General features: G+C 41.8%; 1 protein-coding gene across 4 annotated transcripts in view; it reads right to left on the bottom strand.

Moving 5' to 3' along the window:
- ADCY9 (adenylate cyclase 9) overlaps positions 1 to 21,107 on the bottom strand; it is an 87,818-nt gene extending 66,711 nt beyond the window's left edge. For all 4 annotated transcript variants that reach the window (XM_062635542.1, XM_062635546.1, XM_062635555.1 and 1 more), the window contains exon 1: positions 19,040 to 21,107. In XM_062635542.1, the coding sequence (XP_062491526.1) occupies positions 19,040 to 20,738 (1,699 nt within the window). In that variant the 5' untranslated portion in view covers positions 20,739 to 21,107. The remainder of the gene's footprint in view (positions 1 to 19,039) is intronic.
- Positions 21,108 to 21,490: the final 383 nt, after the last annotated feature.

Here is a 21,490-nt window from a genome sequence, read left to right as displayed (position 1 = left end):
AACTCCAAACAGCACTTAACAAAACTTAACAAAAACTTACATCACTTAATTAACTAACTAAATTAACTTAACGCTTAACAAAAACTGCACTAGCAGAGAAGAACCAGCAATGAAGAAGAATGCATGCAAAAGAGTGCAAGCAAGCAGCAGGGATTTGTAGGGATGTAGCTTTGCTGGTTAGTCACTTGCACAAGCTTATGGACATGGGAAAACTGCAGACTGCTGACAGGGAACACATAACCTCCTGTAATGGAAAATCCTGTAGAGAAAAACCCTGTAGCCACTGCAGCTGCTGTGCTGCAGCCTGGTAAGCATGGTCTTGCCCTCCAGCAAAAAATATCCAGCTCCAGCAACCCTGAAAAATCTGTGTTTGGCAGCTGGGTGGAGCAATAGAAAAGCCTGTCTCCTTTCCATCAAAAGGCCAGATTTAGATTACTGGACTAAAACTGAGGTCTATCCCAATTGCATCAACCCTGCACAAGTGGGACACCGGAGAAACAGGCCATCAGTTCTTCCTGGTTTTCCTTGGGAACATGCTGTATCTTACCAAGTAAAGGCTTCAGATTGCTCAACACAATTCCTAGTAAAGCATCCCCAGTGAGACAAGCAAAATAGATTTATACGTCACTTAATTCCCCAATCTGAGTTTAAAACTTGGTTTGTACAACCTGTAGATGGATAGATCAAAATGAGTTAGGAACCAGCTACCACTCCAATTTCAGATTGCAAATAAAATTCCAGCTATAGCCTAAACAAGTTCAGGACTTATTAAAGTTCAGTGTTACAGAAAATGCTTAAATTGTAAGGAGGTTACAATGGTAAACATAAATAATTAGATATGGCACTGTTACATCAGACTTGAACAAAACCTAGTAAATGACTGAAATGTCAAACTTAAATTATCAAGAAAACTGGATGTAGACATATATTGGCAGCCTTTCTGTGCTAAACGCAGTCCTGTGCATTACAAGAAGAAAATTAAAGAGAAAAAAATTAATAAGATGGATGCAATGAAATCCTCAGATGAGAGCCCTGGTATACCACTGATTAATATAAACAACAATCCCCTAAAACTTCCCGAGACCACAAAATACATAGTACATTAAGGCAACAGTTTTTCTGATTATGAAAATAAAGAGAATTGATTAAAATAGCACCAAAGAAAAAACAACCACCAAAAAAACTCAACCAAAGCACCACACAACCCAAACTGAGGGAGGGGGAGGGAGACGGTCTCAAGTTTTAGGTACCTAAAAACAGCCCTTGAAGCAATCCTCCCCTAAGGATATTTTGATCTTAGTCACATGTTTTTTCTAAGGTATTTTTATTTAGTCTCCAAGTAGATAACTGCAAGGAGAGAACTGCTAACATGGTATAAAATTTATGATGTCTGCCCTCATAGCCGAGGGAGGCACTATGTCTGAAATATTACCAATAAAAACCACTGGGCTCACCGGCCTTGGAGAATGTTCTCTCTCTCACACACATACCGTTCCCATCACTTGGCAACTTCGTCTCAATCAAAAAATAAAGTTTATTTTCTTAATCTTTGCTACAAGTACTTTGAGGCTTACCTGCTTATCAATAAGGAAGCCTATAAAACTGTATTAGTAGATAAGAAAAAAATAAGAAAATAAGAAAAGTCAATATTTGAGAATGTTTCATGATACATGTGTGCTCCAGTTTACACAAAGACAGAGAGAATGGTTCTTTTATTATTTGTGGCTCTTAATTTTCTCCCAAATCACCTATTTTTTTCATTTTCATCTTACTCTTCGCAATATAAATTTGGAAAATACACAGAAAGAACAGCTCACACAACAACCTTTCCAGATAGTCACATCTGGTTTGGTTTTTGCAAGTTCAGGCAGCCTGAGTGAAGTTTCCAGTTAAACAGACCTGGAAATGTTACAGCAAGGCTCACAGACCAGAGCAGAACAAATTCCAACAAATACATTTGTAATCACAAAAACTTATCATACAAGTGTACCCACAACACAAACACCTTCAGACCATGGATCACTGATGCTGCAAAGTGAGGCCTGGCTAACTGAAGTGGAATTCAATCTGGCTGGCCAAGGCAAACAAAGATAAGTACAGAAGACATAACAGCCAGCTTTGCTCACGCACAGGCAACACAGACCTGGCACATGTACCTGCAGTGACATTGGCTGCCTCTGTAGTGGAGGCACCACTTTACCAAGAGCTAGAATGTAACGAGACATACAGTTTTCACCTTTGCATTTTATATGGCTGCAGCATTCAAAGATTTGCATATTAAAAGCAAAACAACCGCCTAAAACATTGTTTTGCAATGTATTTTTTCAGTACTGAACTAATAGAATCAATGCATTTATTTATACATCTACTACACATGCATGTATAAAGATAAAAATTACTATCAGTGCATGTTGTATTTACACCCAATAGGAAAAACTTTGGTAATGAGAAGCAGAGACTCACTGAGTGTTAAAAAAAGGAACACCAACCCTGTGAAGAACCTTCAGCAGCTCTCATTAGGAGGTATGGCAAGCACTCTATCCAACACCACATTATCATTCCAGAAATGTTGTTATCTGTCCAACACCACGTTATCATTCCAGAAATGGGTACCACGATATCAACACACATCTGTGTCAACATCTTAAAACCTGTGTGGGCAAACCCACATCTGTGCACGCCCCTGGGAACACACTATGGGGCTGGGCTACCGAGACAGCCGGGGTCTGAACTTGAAGGAAAGAAAGCCATAGCTTTAGCAGAACATTATTACTCCATGTAGCTTCTGATGAGACCAAGATCATCTGTATCCACTTCAAGCAGAGGAATTCTCCTTTATTCTGTGCCCTGGACAAGTCAGTTCGTAACACAGAAATAACCCCAAACCAACAATGTACCCCCCAGTAAATCAGCAACAGTCCTACACCAAATAATTCAAACAAAGGATTAAAATTCTTCTAATGCCATCTTGCTGGAATACTGCATCTTTATTTACAGCAGCACAGCTAAGCTGTTACAGTAGCAATACATCACTGTTGGCAGCTTCCTGATACTTTGTAGAAAGTGATGTTACCTTCACAGAAGTAATAAATGATGAGGCTGAAGGGACTGCTGACCAGTCTAGGCACTCACCTGCCCCACGGCCAGACAGCCAAAGCAGCTGCTACAGATAGTTCCTTAACTTCTGCTTAAGCTGTTGCTGTTTCCTAACAAGCCTAGTACAGGGCTTCTTGCTCTGTCTCCCTTCCTCTCCGTGGGCAGCCTTCACCATGTCTGAAGACTGTGGCTACCTCTCCCATCCAACTTTTTATTCCAGACTAAGCCGACCACCCTCCCTTTGCTCTCTTCTAGATATATGACTGTCTTGGTTGCTCTCTTACGGACTCTCTCCATTTGGTTTGCATCTTTACTGTTTTTTCCATTACTGAAACAAAATTTGTGAAGTTTAAGGAATAAACAAGAAACACCCCACAAGAAGTCCCAAGTTTTCCACAGATTTCAACTTCTTGCAATCTCTTCCCTCACCCTGTCCTCCAACAGCCCCTTGATTTCTACTTCTCTACTGCCTCCCAGCTTTTCCAAATACCATCACAAAATTCCTCTCTAATTTACTTCTCAGAAGATACAATCTAATGGGTAATTAAGAATACAAAAGAAAAATGTAGGAATAATTATTTTCCCTTAACAGCTTCCATTTCATTAAAATATTTTGCTGCTATAATGCCTATGGGGCTTATCTACAGTTGCAAGAGAAGAAAGAAAATAAACATTGAATATTTATCTAAATTAGCCACAATATTTTGAGCAAAGCTACCATGGAGCTATCAGACCTTGGAAACTTGCACAAAAATATGTGAGATATTGCTCAAAAATAAGGTTTGCTTTTCAGTTTTATGGCTAGAAACCATAATAATACCAGTATCTGTAAATCCTACCTTTTATATTTCATAAAATACTTCACATCAGCAAACTGCACTGGAAACATGATTCCAGCTCCCACCACAAAGTCCACCACTACCTCCAATTTTTCATGCCTTTGAATTATTGGTAAACAAACATTAAAAACATTAAATAAAAAGGGGGAACAAACTACAGTATTATCATATGATCAACTACATTAAACTGTAAATAAAAGTACAGGGTAATTCTTAAGGGGAGGACACATGTACTGCTAGATTTGTTTATAAAGGAGTCTGGTTCTCTTCCAAGTTTCACGTTCCAGCCTGAAAATAACTTCTTAAAACAGCTGTCAGGTTTTTTTGGGGGGAGGGAGAATGATCTACCAGCAAGCACGACGTTTCTTTGGAAGTGCAAAAGTTATCAGGGGTAGTAGACTGCGCTTCACTGACACAATTCAACTACAATGTGGCCCCTAAAATCTGCAGTCAAGAATGTGAAAAAGCATCCAAAAAAAGAAACTAATGTCCAAACAGACAGACCCCAGCACCTGAACTCATGAAACAGCAAAGCACCATAATCTCCATGCTCAGTCCACCATGGGAACTAATCATCTCCCACTGGATCAAAAATCAGCCATTAATATTCCTTTCACTTCAAGTTCTTTTAAAGTATATTTTTCCCCAATTAACTTCTTAGTTAAGTAGATTTATTATTTTAAAATAAAAAAAAAAATCCAACATATCTTAAAATTCAGTAGTGAAAGCTCCAAATCTCATAATAAGATATTTTCAAGGTGAACATGAAGGAACTCAACAACCTACTGACTCTGCTGTAAAACTCACATTAGTGTTTAACTTTCGGCTTGTCATGTATCATACACACTTGGTCTCTCTGCTGTCCTGGCTGCTAAGACTGCAACTAAAAGCCCTTTCTTTTATACAATGTATACTGATAGTTCAAAACATCCAATTTCTCCAGCCATGGAGACACATTCACAACAGAAGTAGTATTCGCATAAACAATCATGCTAAGTAGTCTCTGCATTCAAAACAGACAAATATTGTCTGAATACATTTACTGAATCGGTATCTTCTACAGACGGGAAAAGTAGAGGCTCCTCCGTGGTTTAAAGGTCTTGGAATTTACTTTCGGGAGACCAACAAAACCCACCTTGGATATACTGTTGCTTTTTCCATCTCCAACACCCAAAAAGCTAAATTCTGTTTCAGGAAACACAAATTGCCCCAAATGCTAGGTAGCATCAGAAAACTTTAGTCCATTAAAGAATCACTTCCTTCCTCCCAAATAACTGTCACTTAAAACTCTGTTCTCTTCTAGAGCTACCATAACATTGCAGTAAAAGATAAATCATCATCTGTTTTGTATTAAAGAAAACCTACTGAAAAATACAATTCCTGACAAGTTCTCCTCTGCAGGTCTCAAGGTGCAATACACAGCTCCAATCAGCAGCACAGGAACTGGAACCAAAACAAAAGATGCAGACAAGCAACTGGAGAACATCACTAATGAGTCCTACCCAAACACAGAGAAACAAAACAGACACGGGGCTGCAGGACGAGGACTTCATGAAGAGGTGAAGTGAACGCTCCTTCTTACAGACACTGCATCTGCCTGTACCAAATGCTGCTGGGCTGAACCTGCGATTCTTCATCCTGATTTTGAAACAATGAAGTCCACAGTCCCTCTCTCTCTTCTTATTCTCATGTCTCAATACAGATTTATCTTTTTAAGACCTCAAATTATTTTACTAATTATTCATACAGCCATACTGAAAAGGGGAAGTACAATTCTCCCCTCTATTCTATTCTATTACTTCAACATGGGGATAAAAATGCTATAGGTAGAAAATGTGGGACTGCAATGGGATGTGAGAAAATATACCCACCTCAGCACAAAAAGAGTATCTGCAGGCAAACGGTGTCCAAGAATTATTAAGCAATACATCCTGTGTCCCACGGAACAATAATACTAATTTTAAATACTCACTATTTAGTCTCCATTTAACTCTGGGTTTCTGGACAACCCTTAAATACAGCATTTTGGGAATCACTGTCAACAAAGCATTAGCACAGCTTCTCATCAGTAAATGAGCTCAATCATTGCCCTGCCTCAGCATACACCAGCACTTTGTGTCGCTCATTTTACCACAAACATTTTAGAAGTGGACACTTGTACGATTGCTGGGGGTTAAAACCTGGGTTTAAGAATCACACAGTCGAACACCCAGTAGAAATCTCAGTGACAAGAAGTCAGCACTTCATCATCACATTTTCAGGATGTGTCTGGCAAGATTCATGTAAAACAAAAAAAAAAAAAAAACACCTTACGTTAGCAATAGTTGAACTTCACAGAACAGGAAACCGAAATAAACTATTCCAGAAGCTTGATTAGAGCAAGCAGGAACACCACAAAACACAAACACCAGGACACCTGACACAGCTGTAGCAGGAGTTTCATTAAGGATGACTTGCCTCCTCTGGCAGATGATTGAACAGGCACATCAGAAAAATAATATATTCAGTCAAATGCCTAGATAATGGTTTTTCAGGAGTGGGCTACACAGCTACAGATGAGTTTCTTCATTAAGAAATTAAAGTTAAGATTCTAGACTCAACTTTTCAAACCAAGCACTTGGCTCACTCTAACTGTACAATATCCAGGTACAAGAACCATACATTTAATCCAAACTGGTTATTCAAATACCCAATGATCTTTCCAGCTTGTGTACTGTGCCTGTGTGGTCAATTTTTATCCCCTGACAAGGGAAAGGAAAGAGTAAATATTAGAGAGTAAAATTTCACCCTCCATTTGTTATGGTTCAACTATATATTAGTACAAAAATATCCAAGCATATATAAACAAAGACATTTATTTTAGGCTTTCTTGAAAGAAAGGGGGTTTTCTTCAAATTACAAGACATGGTAAAGTCACATAGGCAAAAAAGAAAGCTAACTATGCTTAAAAAATGAAAACTATTTTTTGTCCTACAAGGTTCTAACAAAGCCATTACCAACTCAAGCATAGGGACAGGATCCTTGCTGGTTTTGCTAGATTACAGCCCACCACTGAACTGAAGCTGCCATCCCTTCTTTCCCTGCTTCCATCACACACCTCCCCTCTGCCATGTGGAGCAGGACAGCACATCTGGAAGGAGTTACCAGCAGTACTGGCTCACGGCTTTCTACCTGCACTGAGAGAGTGCACCCCCCTTGCTCCACATTAACTGAGCAGCCCAGGTAGCAGGCGGCTTCTTAATTAACTCAATACCACTTCTTGTCTGAGAAGTGCCTCGTTCAATAAACATCAAAGGATGAACTCCTTCAATGACCATCTAATATCAGCTATACTTCACTGGCTAATTTTCCTTATCTTCTAACAGTCATTGCAGTGGAGTTGTAATTTTACATATGCATGGAAAAGGGCAAGAAAACCCCTTATAAACACTCCAGGCCATCCTTCTCACCCAAAGCCTACATTTACAGCTGCAACTCTTGTACTCTATGGTCATTTTACACTGAATCACTTAAATACAGCAGCAAGGTCTTCCAGTGCACCATTTTGCTTTATGTGTATTTGCGAAAGTCATTTGCTATGTTTAAACTTGTCATATTTAGATAAACTATAGACATACCCAACATACATTAAAAGCAGCTCTTGAATTATTATGTCTTTCCCACACAAACTATTGTGTCACCATGATGTCCCAAAGGTCACATCTAACACACACACACAAACACACAAAATCACATTATTTCCACAAACTGATAATTCTGCTATTAAACCCAACTCACTTTTCTTTGAAATAAAACAGCCATAACTGTGAACTTTAACAAAGGGATACTTGAATTACGGGGATTTAGTGTTTAAAAAGCTGCACCAAGCATTGCTGGGGCATGGTGCAACTCCTGTACTTACTAAGTAGTGCAGGAATTAACAAATCTTTTCCTCCAAACGGGTTAGACAAATTATACACTGTCAGCACAATCCAGCACACAAATTTATGACTGTATCAGCTGCACACTTGTCCATGGCTCATATTAGGCTCATACAAGTCAAATCATAATCTAGGCCCCAAAATAGATAGTAATGCAGTTTCTTTAAGTGTTTATCAAATACACCACTTCCAAGAAGCACTGGTAAGCGCAGAAGCCTAGCAGGCAAATATCCTAACTTGGAAAAAAATCTTTATCTAAATTTTAAGACAATTTCCAACTTTGTCACCTCCTGAAATCTTGGAAAGAATTAAATGCTTAACAGATGCACCATATTTTAAATATAGCCACATCATGCACGCACTTTTTTATAACACTTGGAAAACACTGTGCCTGAGCAAAAATCTCTTCCGTATGGTCTGATTTGCTTTCATACCCGATTATGGACATTACCAACTCCTGAACAGCAAGCAGTCAGTCATCACCAAGCCGTCTCTCTGAGCAGGGGTAAACAACAAAGTACACCAGTGTCTGAGGGCTGCATCAGGGCTCAGAGTACCTTCCCCTTGGTAGCCTTTGCATGTTAAAAAAAAATGTTATCCTTTATCTCCTTTTCAGAGGAGACCTGATCACCGTGTTTCAGTATTTGAAGGGTGGCTACAGAGAGGACAAAAGCTCCTTTTTGCAAGGAGTCACATGGAAAAGATGAGGGGTGATGGGCACAAGAATCTCCTGGGGAGAGTCTGACTGGACATGAGAGGAAAATTTTTCCAAATGAGAACAATCAGCCACTGGAATAATCTCCCCAGGGAAGTGGTACACTCTGCTGTGCTGGACACTATTTTAAGATTCAGCTGGACAAGGTGCTGGGACACCCTGCCTAGGTCATGCCTAGAACAGTTGGACCAGATGATCCTTGAGATCCCTCCCAACCTGGTACTCTGTGATTCTAAAATTCCTTTTTTCCCCATCCCCTACATCAGATAAAGCAAGAGGTCTCAGGCTCAGTTCCCATGAGCACACAGGTCATATTCAAATACATCTCCACTACAGCAGCAATGACCTTTCTTTTCCAGAGCTGGTCTTCTACAAGTAGTGCTGGGGAAATCCTTGCCACACTGAAGCAATCACAGCCAAAGACAAGCACACACTGAAAACCTCTCCTAGGTGCGGCTCCCACCTTCTATTATAAACAGGGAGTTTTTACAATGCTCCCTATTAAATATAGATAGATCAGCAAAACTTCTATTAAGGAATGCCACCCATTTGATTAATATCTAGTCATTCGCGCTACAAGAATTGCACACAGTTTCCAAATTGATTAAATTAAAGCATCCAATTATTAAGAAATAGCAGACTACAAACACAATTTGGAGTATTTTCACGTAAGAGAAACATCCTAAGGACACATTTACTGAAATCCTCTATATACACATATATATGTATGTAAAAAAAGCAAATAACTCAAAAGCTTTATGTACTTAAGACTTTTTGGACTTATTTGTGGAAAACTATTGTATAACACCAAATTAAAACACCTGACACAGGCAAGAAAACGTGACTTCTGTGACGCCTAGCACTCCTTTTGTTTAGCTCTGTACCCACAGCAAATTCCAGAAGCAGGAATGTTTCATAACCAAAGATGTACATGTTATTTTAACATCCTCAGCAGAAAAATTCAGGTACTGATCATTATGGATTCCAAAACTTCAGGTGAGGCATGGGGTGTGTGTTTCTCTTAAGTGGTTTATTGGGATTATGAAACAATTTATAATGAATTTTCTCATCCTCACGTGGTATTTTTAAGAACACTCTCTGCTTCTGGTTGATGTCACATTGCCAAGCAGCAAGTAAAACATTAAATATTATTTATGTTGTCTCATTAGTAACTTATATGTACTTATGAATCTCTTACATAACCCGTATCTTAGTAGCAAGGTCAGTCCCAAACAGGGAGTCAGAGCAAAACAAGTAAAGTCCTTTTCATTTCCCACATATTGTTATCAAATAACAACCAAGTTTTAAAAACTAGAAATAGATGGGAGAGGTTACAAAAGCTTTGGATCAAAGTCTGATTGTCTGCTGGTGTAGTTTCACCATGGGCATGTGCGACATTCAGAGTCTTCATTGTTCATTTGGAAGCCTGCAGCCATTTCTCCTCTTAGTGCCGCCCAAATGCTGACCTCCTGGAAACACCAGCAGCTCTTACCAAGTATCACGCTGTCTAAACAAAGGAAATTTGGAGCCAATGTTGTACCTGGGCTCTTTGCAAATAATGCCCTTACAGGAACATTTCCTCACTATATCCTGTCTTTAACACCGGTTCTGTCAGGCCCTGAGTATTTCCAACAGATTTATCTGCTGTACGCTTGTCCAAGTCGGTCAGAGGTTAAAGACTCTTAGTACCTTACAGGACAGACTTCACATGTCCATTAAACACGAGTTAAAGAATGCAAGAGTTTAATTCCAAGAACTACTGGGCACAGCTATGCAAAAGTTTCCCAGGGAGGTCTTTTGAAAATAGCATACCCTGAAAAGAATAAAAAAAAAAAATTAACTTCTATTCCATGTGTTAAGCAGATGCATCTACATCAAACATCAAAACTGTACATTTAAGAAATAAAAATATTCCATTTCTGACCCAAACATCCTTGTTTATCTAATGAATGTAAAGAACTAAGCATTTAATGTCAGAAGCAGAAGTTTTACTACCTTTCCTGTAGGCTGGAATGATATTTCATAGCATGAACCATGAATTTTATTTCATTTATAGACTTGGGGGGTTGGTTTTTTTTCATTTTTTTCTTTATTGTGCAGTTAAGCCCAGTCAACCAAACTATCATTATCATACAAATAGTTGTTAATAGCATTGGTATTGCTCATCAATTAGCTCTGCTTTCCACTTTCTCCTCCTCCCTCTGTTTTAAAAAGTAAATAGGAAACTTTTGACTAAGACCTCTGAATTAACAAGACTGGAAGGAAACTAACTCTTTATACACTTATAGACAACTGGATTTGGATACTTTTCATCTCTTTCCACATGGCCTTTCTCCTCCCCTTGCAATGGCAGGGCCCCTGGTTTAAGGAATCACGCGGCTGACAGGAACTCCTGGACTTCCAGCCCATGATGACATCCACACAAGTGGATTTGAGTGAACTTCAGCTGACAGCTGAAGGAAAACAAACGCAAAAGGAAGCAAATTTCACTAGCAGATAATCAAGATGTGATACGGACAGCAAAAGACATTTTGCATGTTTCTGCACATGGTAAGCAGCAGGCAGAAGGAAAGGTCCCAGTAGCAACTAGGGACTTTACTCCACCAGTTCCTCTGCCCTGTGCCAATTTTGGAGATTGTGAGTAATGCTGTTTTATGACAGCATAACATGATTTATAAATTTATAAACAATAGCATGATTTCTAAATTTACCTTGAAAACAAGAGCTTTAGAAGTGCAACACAAGGAACAGTATCATAGTGAAGTAAACACTTGCATTATATGTTTTGCTAAGAATTCCCACATTAAGTTACTGTAGCAACTACAAGCCTAAAAAGTTTTCAGGCAATCTTAAGGGGTATTTTGAGTTCGAGGGATGCTAGCTACAGAAATGTATCCAAAACATTTTGTTCCTTCACAAAGTAACTTCAGAATCATGAAAAATATCTACCCCTAAAGCCATATATCTAGTGTAGATCATATATTCATTGGTTAGAACATCTGGAGAAAAATAATGAGAGAATATTCATTTGATGAGAAGACTTTGGCTTGGAAGGGCAGTGCAGATTTCTGGTACAATCCACTGCCAACATATGCCTAGCAAGCTAAGACAAACCAGCCACATCTGACAGTACCAGTGCCCAAACAGGACATTCAGGTAAAGAAGCTGTAACACTGCGGCACAATCTCCACTCCATCATTCTTTTCCAACTGCCACTTTGTATTTTCAATTTCAAATTATTACTTGGGAGCAAACCACTAGGCTTTCAAGACCTGCATGGCTTTGCTTCAAATGGAGCTCCAACAATCTCCTACAAACCTATGGAACAGCCATCACAATAATGCAAACTTATATAACAGAACCTGTTAAAATGTGTTAATGAGACTACATTGACTAGCAGGCTTCTTTGCAATAGCAACTCCCACTGGAAGTTAAAAATTTAAAGGCTAGGATTCTTTTTCCCCCTTCTTTTCAAAGGACAGAAATGAGACTGAAAATCATCTAAAAATAGCAGAGAATTTTCAAGTGTCAGCTGTAACAGAGAGGAATGGCAGTCTCCCCTTACAGAGCCAGGATGGATGGAGAGAGCTTCTGATTCAGGATCAAGAGAGAGATAGCTTGCACACAAACTGAAGACAATAGAAAATAATTTTATTTATTAATTTTAGTAATATTCCAGGACAACCTACAGCAATTTGAGAACAAATAAAATTGTACTTTGTTTAAAAGTGGTGTATGTAAATTCTTATATCCTCTGCCTGCCAGAAGGAAAAGTACATATTGTGAAATAACTGCAAAAAGAGTGTTAAACAACCCATTCAAATCATGCATCCTCCTCCTGACAGAAGATGGATGTAAATTATGTGTCTTTGCCTTTGTTTTGTCTTTTCAATCTTTTTTCCCAAAAAGCCACCATGTAAAGGCTTTCATTTTAAGAAGTTCTTTTGCATTTAAATAGTCTCTCACCTATCTCTGAAGATTTACTGATGTAAATGCGCATAAGGAAGAAGAGCACCCAGATTTGTTAGTTGTAGCGTACCTGTTTACATTGCAGCACCTCTAATTTGGGTAGCCAAAGAGAGAAACATAAATGAAAGACTCTGCAGATGATGATCACAGAATGCAGCAGAAGCCATGGTGTCCCTCCAGTACCACAGGACCTCAGATTTCCATACTCATCTGTCCTATGTTCCAGAATAAAACTCCACTCCTGCTATGCTCGCTTCAACTCATGCAGGATGTAAATGCCTTGAGGTCTACAGAAATTGTGACTTCACTTTACAGTGCTTACACAGGGCTTAAACAGAGCTGCAACACTTTACAACCAGACTGTCAGTGCTGCCTTGATTTATTTGTTAATTAGTGTCAGGGCACACAATAAATTGAAACTGGAGCCCACACTGCTAAACAAAGAACATTGTCAGTCTCCATCCTGTCCAAAGTGGAGAATCTTCCACAGATACTAACTATGCTTCTAAATTATTTTTCACTGTGTGCTGTCAAATTAGCCCTGAAGTACATGATTGAAATTCAAAGCCTCAAAACCCAACATCTAAGTTTTCCTTAAATAATAAAAACAGCTTAGGTGTGAATACATTTTAATTGAGATATTTTTCTACTTGGTCTTGCACAAATAAAACCAAGAGCAACACAATAAATCTTCCTCAAAATTTGGAGAACCTCTGGACTTCCTGCAGAGGTCACAGAACCTACCTCGCAGTAAAGCTGATCAGCACTAACACACAAGTACATAGGTTTACTTTCAGGAAAAATCATGTCATCACATCATGTAAAATATTTAGAAAGCTCAATAATCATTAGGTTTCCCTACAAAGTTCTTTCTTTTGTTTATAGCTATGAAACATCTTCACCATATGATGACTTGACAAGAACCAGGTTGAGCAACTACAGTCACTACTTACCTCCTTTTCTTTTTGCTATTACATGGTGAAATTACAGATCACATCAAGATGTTAAATCAATGTTGAATTTACTTCTTTCTGGCAATACATCTTCATGCAAATTACCTCTAATTATAATTCTTTATCTGTCACTGAGTATTTTTCATTTTTTGAAAACAGGAGTGAAGTCAACCTGTGGATGGTATTTTATTTCCAGGCTCACACTTGAAAATAAGATCATGAACCACTACACCTCAGTAACAGTGTTAAGAGGTTGGATTATGTAAGATAGATAAACCGACTAGTCACTAACATCTTCTGTCTCTCAGTACTGGGAGTTTCATTTTGTGGGAAAGTGGAAATACACACACATGCTTACTTGGTTCTATCAGCTGCTGCCTGACCCTCAAATTAGTATCAGAACACATGAAATCCAGAATTACAATGTCTGTCACAAATGAGCTCAATAAACATAAAAAGCATGTATCTAAAGATTTATATTTATTGAACATGATGAAACCAGAGGTTGAATAGGAAAACCTCACAACAGCTGGCAAGACACAAGACAAGCACCCTAACCTCCTGCACTCACCCCAAAAACACACATTAGTTACAGACTAAAGCTGATCTCAGCCAAGCCACAGAGCAAAGCTGAATCTGTGCACAGCTCTCTGCAGAGCCATCCCGCTGGCACAAGCCTTATACATTTATACTACACCCAGCAGGCTGGGCTCAAAAAGCTAAGGATAGCTTTCATCTTATCTTTCATCTACCTGTGAACTTCCAGAAACACACAACAGCTACAGGCCCTCTGTGAACAGGTCTAGTAAGAGACAGAAAGATGGGACAGGCAGGGAAGACCTCACTGCTACCAGGCTGTAATTGTGGTCTGCTTCTGACTGGCTGCAGAGAGGAGGAAGGGAAGAAAAAAAAAAAAAAAGGAATCAATGACTTCTCTCTTCACAACCTTGCCTGTGACTTCTGTCTTTCAGCAACACTACACTGTATTCCCTAATAACCCAAACTTGAAGCAGCAGCAGGGTATCAAGGCACCTAGCGGAGCTGTATCTCATGGTCTGCCTAGGGAAGACCACCATATGGGTTACAGTCTGCCACCATATATAGAGTTAGGCTATTTATGGAGAAATAATAGCCCTAACTTACATTAAGAGGTTTCAATATTGAGCCAAATGGTGACTTTGATTTGCTTGATTAAAAAAAAAAAAGTTTAATAAAAGTAAAGCAGACATTTAACACAATATGGAGCATAGTGAAAGACAACACAGTATCCTGCAAATCTTTGATAGGCTTTAGGAGGAACAGCCACTGGTTGCCCCAGATGAGCTGGTGGACTTCAATGCAGTAAGGGCTATGAAAGCTGGCCTTGCCTCTGAAGCCATTGACCACTTTGATTAGTCACGTGATAGAGGGTACAAGAGCCATGAACCTTTCTTCCATGATGAAACAAACAACAAAACCAGAGAGAAAAGCATGTCTGTATCTTCAAGGGCCTAAAACAGAAATTCAGTGATAAAGCAATTCCTTGAGGCAAACCAAACAAGGAGGTGTCTTGTTGCTGAAAGTTTGGGAATTACTTTAACAGGAATTTTAATAACAATGACTCTTACTTAAGCACCAGCGTACATACAAACGCCCCAAATGAAATCATGGTTCCACTGTGCTATACTCTATAAACACAGACAAAGCCTTCTTGCCCCAACAGGCTTATGTACTTTGAGCACTCAAAAAAAAAAAAGATGCTGGTGACCCTGGTATTTCTGGAATTGTTACTGGCTGACAAATAGCAATATCGTGACCTCCTAAGTAACAAGAAAGAGAAATGCAAACAACCCAAAAGAACACAGCAAAACAGAAGTATTTCCATAAGCAGAACTTTTTGTATCCTGAGATCTCAGACTCCAGAAATCAGAAGGGATATGTTAACGTATTATATATAGTGTATTCTGTGACTCTCAGCATCTCATAGTCTTTAATAAATTTACTTGCTAGGAAGCTCAACAAGAAAACAGAAAAAGAATTCTGTTGCAAAAGTATTATGAAAGATAAAACTGAACTGCTCTCTAGGGTTGCCTGCAGATATCAAACAACTTCGCTCTCCTGCGCTCCCCTCACATGCAAGGGGATTAAGTGCAGTGAAAAGAGATGGCCTAAGCAATCTTAAAACAGGCAAAACCACTGTAGGGTCATCACAGGCTTGCTCTCTTTGTCAGTTTGTTTTAGACACCATAGTTCAAAAGTCAGAAACAGAAGGGGACATACCAGGGCCTCACTTCATGCAATAAGGACCCAAGGAAGCAAAGGAGGAAGCAAAGGAAGAAATCCTAAGATTTCAGTAAACCACAAAGCAGCACAGTGAGAGGGAAACTTAGTTTTGTCTCATCTATTCCAAAAACCAAGGAGAGCAGTACTAAGACAACTCATGGGACCTCTACATTAGTATGTCAGATGGAACGGCGAGCACTGTTCTGAAGCCATTTGCCCAATTCACTCCAATGCACCCTGCTTTGGTGCGCACTGTAGAGCTGTGCCTGGATTCCTTCTGGGTGAGCTGAGCCAAAAGACTTGGTCCAGGAGGATGCCTGATGTGCTCCAATAATGGGGGTACTTTTGTTCAAAGACTCAGTCCAGAAGTAGCCTTGGGTAAAAACCCTGAAATGTGCATAATATGGGCACCAAGTGCTCAGCACCTCCGATTCTCCTCTATAAAGAGTTTACTTGATCACGGTGCCTTAGCCTCAGAAGACAGCTACAGCTACCCTGGCAGCTCAGCCAATTAAGAGATAATATACTAGACATACAACATAAAAAATAGGATATCATTAAAATACCAAAGGTTGAAAGGAAGCTGAGAAGTGAAGTACCAGTAGGGAAACAAAGCTCATGTCTGTTATCTCCACAGCACTTTCATATTTGAAAAGAGTACGATGTATGACATAATTAAAAAACCACAACAAACTTCCTCTTCTCTATCACTACTATCAACGAATTCTCAGGGAAAACAGGCAAGTAAAGCTTCCTAACAGCACCTCCCTTCACAAACCTGAGCAGGTGCTTGTCAGAGGACAATTAATCAATTAAATCTCAGTTTACTCTATTAAATCTCAGAGCTGCTCCTTAACAAAACCCTCCCTTGCAGCAGGTTCTAGATGCCAGCCTGTGGCAATGCTGTTACATTGCTTTTACCAGTGCCTTCTTTTTCTTTCCTTCCCTGATGCTGTTTATCTATCATCCAAGGAATTTGACTGTGGAACAAAGCACTGAGGAAACAAGAAAAAATGGGCAACCCTGCAGCACCCACCATGTGCCCCTGAGGGTCTGGACATGGGAGGGAAAGGGACTACATGTGGCACAGATAAGAGGCTGTCACAGCAGAGCTCTGCTTGGTTTACAAACCCACACAGATGCTGATTTCTGTAACTATATTAAGACATTGATAAGAAATGGAAGCTAATTACAGCTCCACAACAAAAGACAGAAAGGAAAGGGTGAAAAAAAAAACAACCCAACCCATGTTCCTCGTTAAACTAACTCTTACCACATGCTCCGGTTGCTTTCATAGCTAGGTTTCAGGGTAAAAAGAGAGCATTAAAAGGTCAGCCCAACATACTTCATCTTATTTAGATGGCGTTTCAGTTTGTTGTCTGTAGTGCCCTGGCTAAAGCCAGACCTGTGAAAGGTATTCAAAGCTGCAAAACCCAAACCCCTGTACTGATGAGAGATGGCAAACTATGCTCTTTCACAATTAATACGAACAAGGACAGAACAAATGTCTCAGAAAGACCATGGAAAAAAACCCCACTCTTGGCATGGGACAGGATTGCTCTACACAGTGCTACTGTGATCTCCTGGAAAATATAAACAAATAAAATATTTAAGAGCAGTATCATCAGTCTCCACAAAGAAGTTCATGTTGTTTTGTGACTAATTGAGTGCAGTTATAAATTTAGCAAAAATACTTAATTTGATGTGCTGCTACAACACAGCCTTCATGCTGCAGCTGACTGTAAAGGTAGGTGGAAGAGGGAAATATCCCAGGGTTGTTTCTCTACAACCTATTGCATTTATTTCCACTAGAACAACAAGACTCAGCTTAGGGTAAAGGAGAGATTACATCTGATCCTTTTTTCTTAAAAGCACACTGTAATACATGAGTGACAACAATTTTCAAAAAAATTAACTGATTTGTAGTTTTAGAAGCTCAACAGAAAGCCAAAGCCCAGGGACACACATCTGCTTCAGTCCTATGCCTTCCAGCCACCAATGTCACTATCGATATTTTTTCCTCCCCATGAGCCTCTCATTTCAGCCCCACTGCCATACGCATGCAGACAGCCAGCTCACCAAAAATAAGTATTTGTGTCATATCAGAATAAGCACCTGCCACAGGCGAGCCGCCTGCCACAGGCGAGCCGCTTGCCACTGCTGCTTCCACACTGTTTTGCAATACTCCCCCCTCCGTCCTTACTCACTGACCTTTCTACAACCATCCTGGCCTCGTTTTGTATTTGTTGCAACAAACATCTCCTTCCCCCCCACCAAAGCACCATCCTGTGACTCCTTCAGTTTCTTCCACTCTGTTTTGCAGGATTACTTTATAAATAAGGGGCACATTTATAAATGGTTTTGTGACACATTTCATTCCCATTTTGATTTGGCTGCTCCCCACCCTGGGCTACAGGCACTGCAGAGAACCATAGCTCCGCCAGACAAAGGCACAGCACAGAAGAGACACAGCTTTTACTAAAGAGACAATTAAACCCTCAGCATGAACAATTCTCCTGCACGCGCTTCTCAGAGCTGTTAGAAAGCAGTCAAGGGTTTCATTTCAGAATGAACACTCCACAGAAAAATGAAAATCAGACCAGTACACAAGCCATGAGGGGAACCAAAGGATCCCTCATTTTCTCTTCCAAAAGGCAAATTTGTAGTTTCATCCCTAAGTCCTTCGAGCTGCAATGAGAGCCTCTGCCAGCTCACTGAGCCACCTGAGTAACTTTTTCCAGCCCAACTTCGAACTGTAACAACTTGCTGTATCAAACTGCCAAATCTACAGTGCTCATTTCTTTCTGTGAATCCAGCTGTCATATTTCCCAAATGCCTTCACAGTCCCAACTCTCCCAATGCCAAAAAGAACTTTTCACAGATACACATAATTTTGCAAAACACATATGCTCTATGTATGGCACATGAAGCCAATTAACAAGTTTACTTACTGAATTAAAGGATGACACACAACAGTGAAACAAAAACCTCTTGCAGACAGCAAACACATTAACCTTCTCCTCCCTATGAGACGATACTCTCACAAGGATCGGTAAGGAGCTTTAAAGTCTAAGTGGATTTTGAGTACCCCAGAAGATCTTTCATGCTTATCTCTGTGGCATCTTTTATTCCATAACTCCCATGGTGTTTGTGATCACCAGCACATGGAGTTAAGCGTGAAACACGTTCAATTTGCAAGTCAGCAAGCATAGATCAAGTGCTAGGGAAAATATAATCTCTCATAAAATGAAATAAAAAGACTGAGCATAAAATAAAAGCAGGTACCTTTTAACTGGTCAGCTACCACGCTCTGACCAACTCGCTCAATCACCTTTCCATCCTCCATTTCATAACGATCATCCAAGTACTTCGCAGTAGCTTCCGAAATATGGACTTTTCCAGCCACCCCGAGCTGCTCCATCAGATTGGCCAAATTGACATCATTGGACCACACATCAAACTTGAATCTCCTCATTCCCAAAATGCCACACAGAACTGTTCCGGTATGAACACCGACACGCATGTTCACCATTTCTTTCTTCTCTTGGCAAAACTGCTCAATGGCTTTAATCATTCCTAAGCCCATCTCGATGCAGCAGTAAGCATGATCTGCCCGGGGCTCTGGGCAGCCAGCTACACAGTAGTAACAGTCTCCCAAAGTGCTTATCTTCTCACATTTAGTGTCCTCACACAGACGATCAAAACGTCCAAAGAGGTCGTTCAGGAGCCCCACCAGAGCATGGGCAGATTTATTGGCACTCATTTTCGTGAAGCCAACAATATCTGCAAACAAAATGCTCACCTGCTCTATCTGCTGCATCTTAAAAGGACGGAATATGATGGGGGTTTTCTGTATGGAAGGCTTCTTCTTCCTGTTTTTGGGGCTTGAGGTGGAATGACGTTTGATGGAGTTCTCACTTTCATCATCCCCCTGCTTCATTAAGTCATCGGCTATTATTCTTGGCATAACAGAATGAATCATCCTCTCTTTCAGGGCTTTTTCCACTTCTAAGTCTTTGCCATGCATGATGGACTGCCCCACTTTCAGGAATGTGCTTCTCGATCTGACTTCAGACATTATAAATAAATGGATACCAATGGCATGGATGCAGATGTGCAGGAAGGCTTTACTCAACAGATCCAAGTAAACAGCACCAGCCCCGGGAGGTGCAAAACAGTTCTCATCACGGAAATGATAACCAAAGGTCTCGAAGAGGACCGAGTACGACAGTCCCAGAAACAAGCTTAAATACAAGGGTAAGTGCATCACTGTGTAAAGCAACAAGAGCACTTCAATACACATAGAAAAACTGCCTACTTGAGAAAGACAAGTGTCTGTGGGATCTGCCGGGGGAGTCTGATTGGACATGTCACCACTTCCTGAGATAGGTTTCAGAGCCTGGAACTGCGGAGCGAGGGTCAAAGCAAAAACCAGGAGGGTGAGTATCAGCGAAGTCCATACATAATGGCGGGCATAAGTCTTGGTGAAAGTGAATGCAAAAAAGCCTACACATACCAAGAGGAAGCACAGAGCCGGCACCATGAAAACAATCTGTTTCTCTCTCATGTGTACGCCAAAGTAAATGCCCCAGAGTATGCAGGCCACACCAATGTAGAAAAGGGCATAGCGAAACCTCCGCTGGGTCTGCGGGAAGCATCTCTCCATGCAAGCCTCCTCCAGGTTGTTGGAGTCGAACTTGGGGTTCCACCACTTGGAAGAGGCCCTCTCGAAGAGCTGAGGCAGCTTCTTCTGCCGGCGAAGGCCGGGTACACTGCCGCCACCTCCACCGGCGCGGCGGGTGGCCCCCGACTCCCCGGAGCTGCAGCTGGAGGAGATGCTGTACTTGCAGTGCTTGGAAGAGGAGCAGCCCTGGTGCTGCTTGGGGTTGATTTTCACCGTCACGCTGTTGCTGTCCCCGCTGGAGTCGCAGCTCACCTCGGTGCTGTGGTGATGCAGCAGCTGCTGGTGCGGTGGGGAAGCCATGTTGTCAATTCCTCCTGAAGAGCCCGCTCAGGAGTTGGGTCTCTCGCGCTGGGGAAGCCACCGGGCTCCTCGGAGAGCTGCCTCTAGTCTCCTCCCGCCGGCACCGCCGCCTGCGCGGAGGGGCGGCCGGGCAGCGGAGCGGCGTTCCGCCGCTCGCCGGGCTCGGCACACAGCGCGCTAGGGCGCGGGCAGCCCCACATAGTCCCCCCGCCTCGCACGCCTCTGCCGGCCAGGCTGGGGCTGCCGCCCGCCGCTGGCCCCGCTCCCGCAGCCCCTCCGAGGAGCTCAGTCCCGCGGGGGGGACGCCGGGCCCCGGCCGGGAGGGGACCGCTCCTCCATGTCGGCTGCAGCTGGCCGCGGCTTCCTCCCGCGCCCGCCGGGCAGCGCTCCCCTCACGACCGCCGCCAAGGGGCTGGCTCCAGCCGCGCCGCCTCCCTCCCGCACCCGCCCTGCCGGGACGGCACCGACGACCGCGCCCCCGCAGCCCTCCCCTCCAACGGGGCCTGGGGCCCGCAGCTGCCCCACGCTTTCCTGCCGCCGAGGGCAGCGCCCGGGCGAGAGAGCGAGAGCCCCTGCGGCGCCCCTCAGCCGCCGGCGAGGGGTTCCGCAGCCGCCTTCTCCTGGCCTGCCTCAGGGCTGCCCTGTCACCCCTCCCGGCGGGTGGTGCCGCGCCGCCGCGGGGAGCTCCGTGCCCTGCCGGGGGCCGGCCCGCCCGCTGCGCGCCGCCGAGAGAGGCGAAGGACGGGGACGTG

The sequence above is a fragment of the Pezoporus occidentalis genome, unplaced genomic scaffold (genome assembly GCF_034315485.1).
Source record: "Pezoporus occidentalis ecotype Australia unplaced genomic scaffold, CSIRO_AGI_Poc_V1 ctg113, whole genome shotgun sequence".
In the NCBI taxonomy this organism is placed as follows: Eukaryota; Metazoa; Chordata; class Aves; order Psittaciformes; family Psittacidae; genus Pezoporus; species Pezoporus occidentalis.
This window is presented reverse-complemented; position numbering and strand designations above follow the sequence as displayed.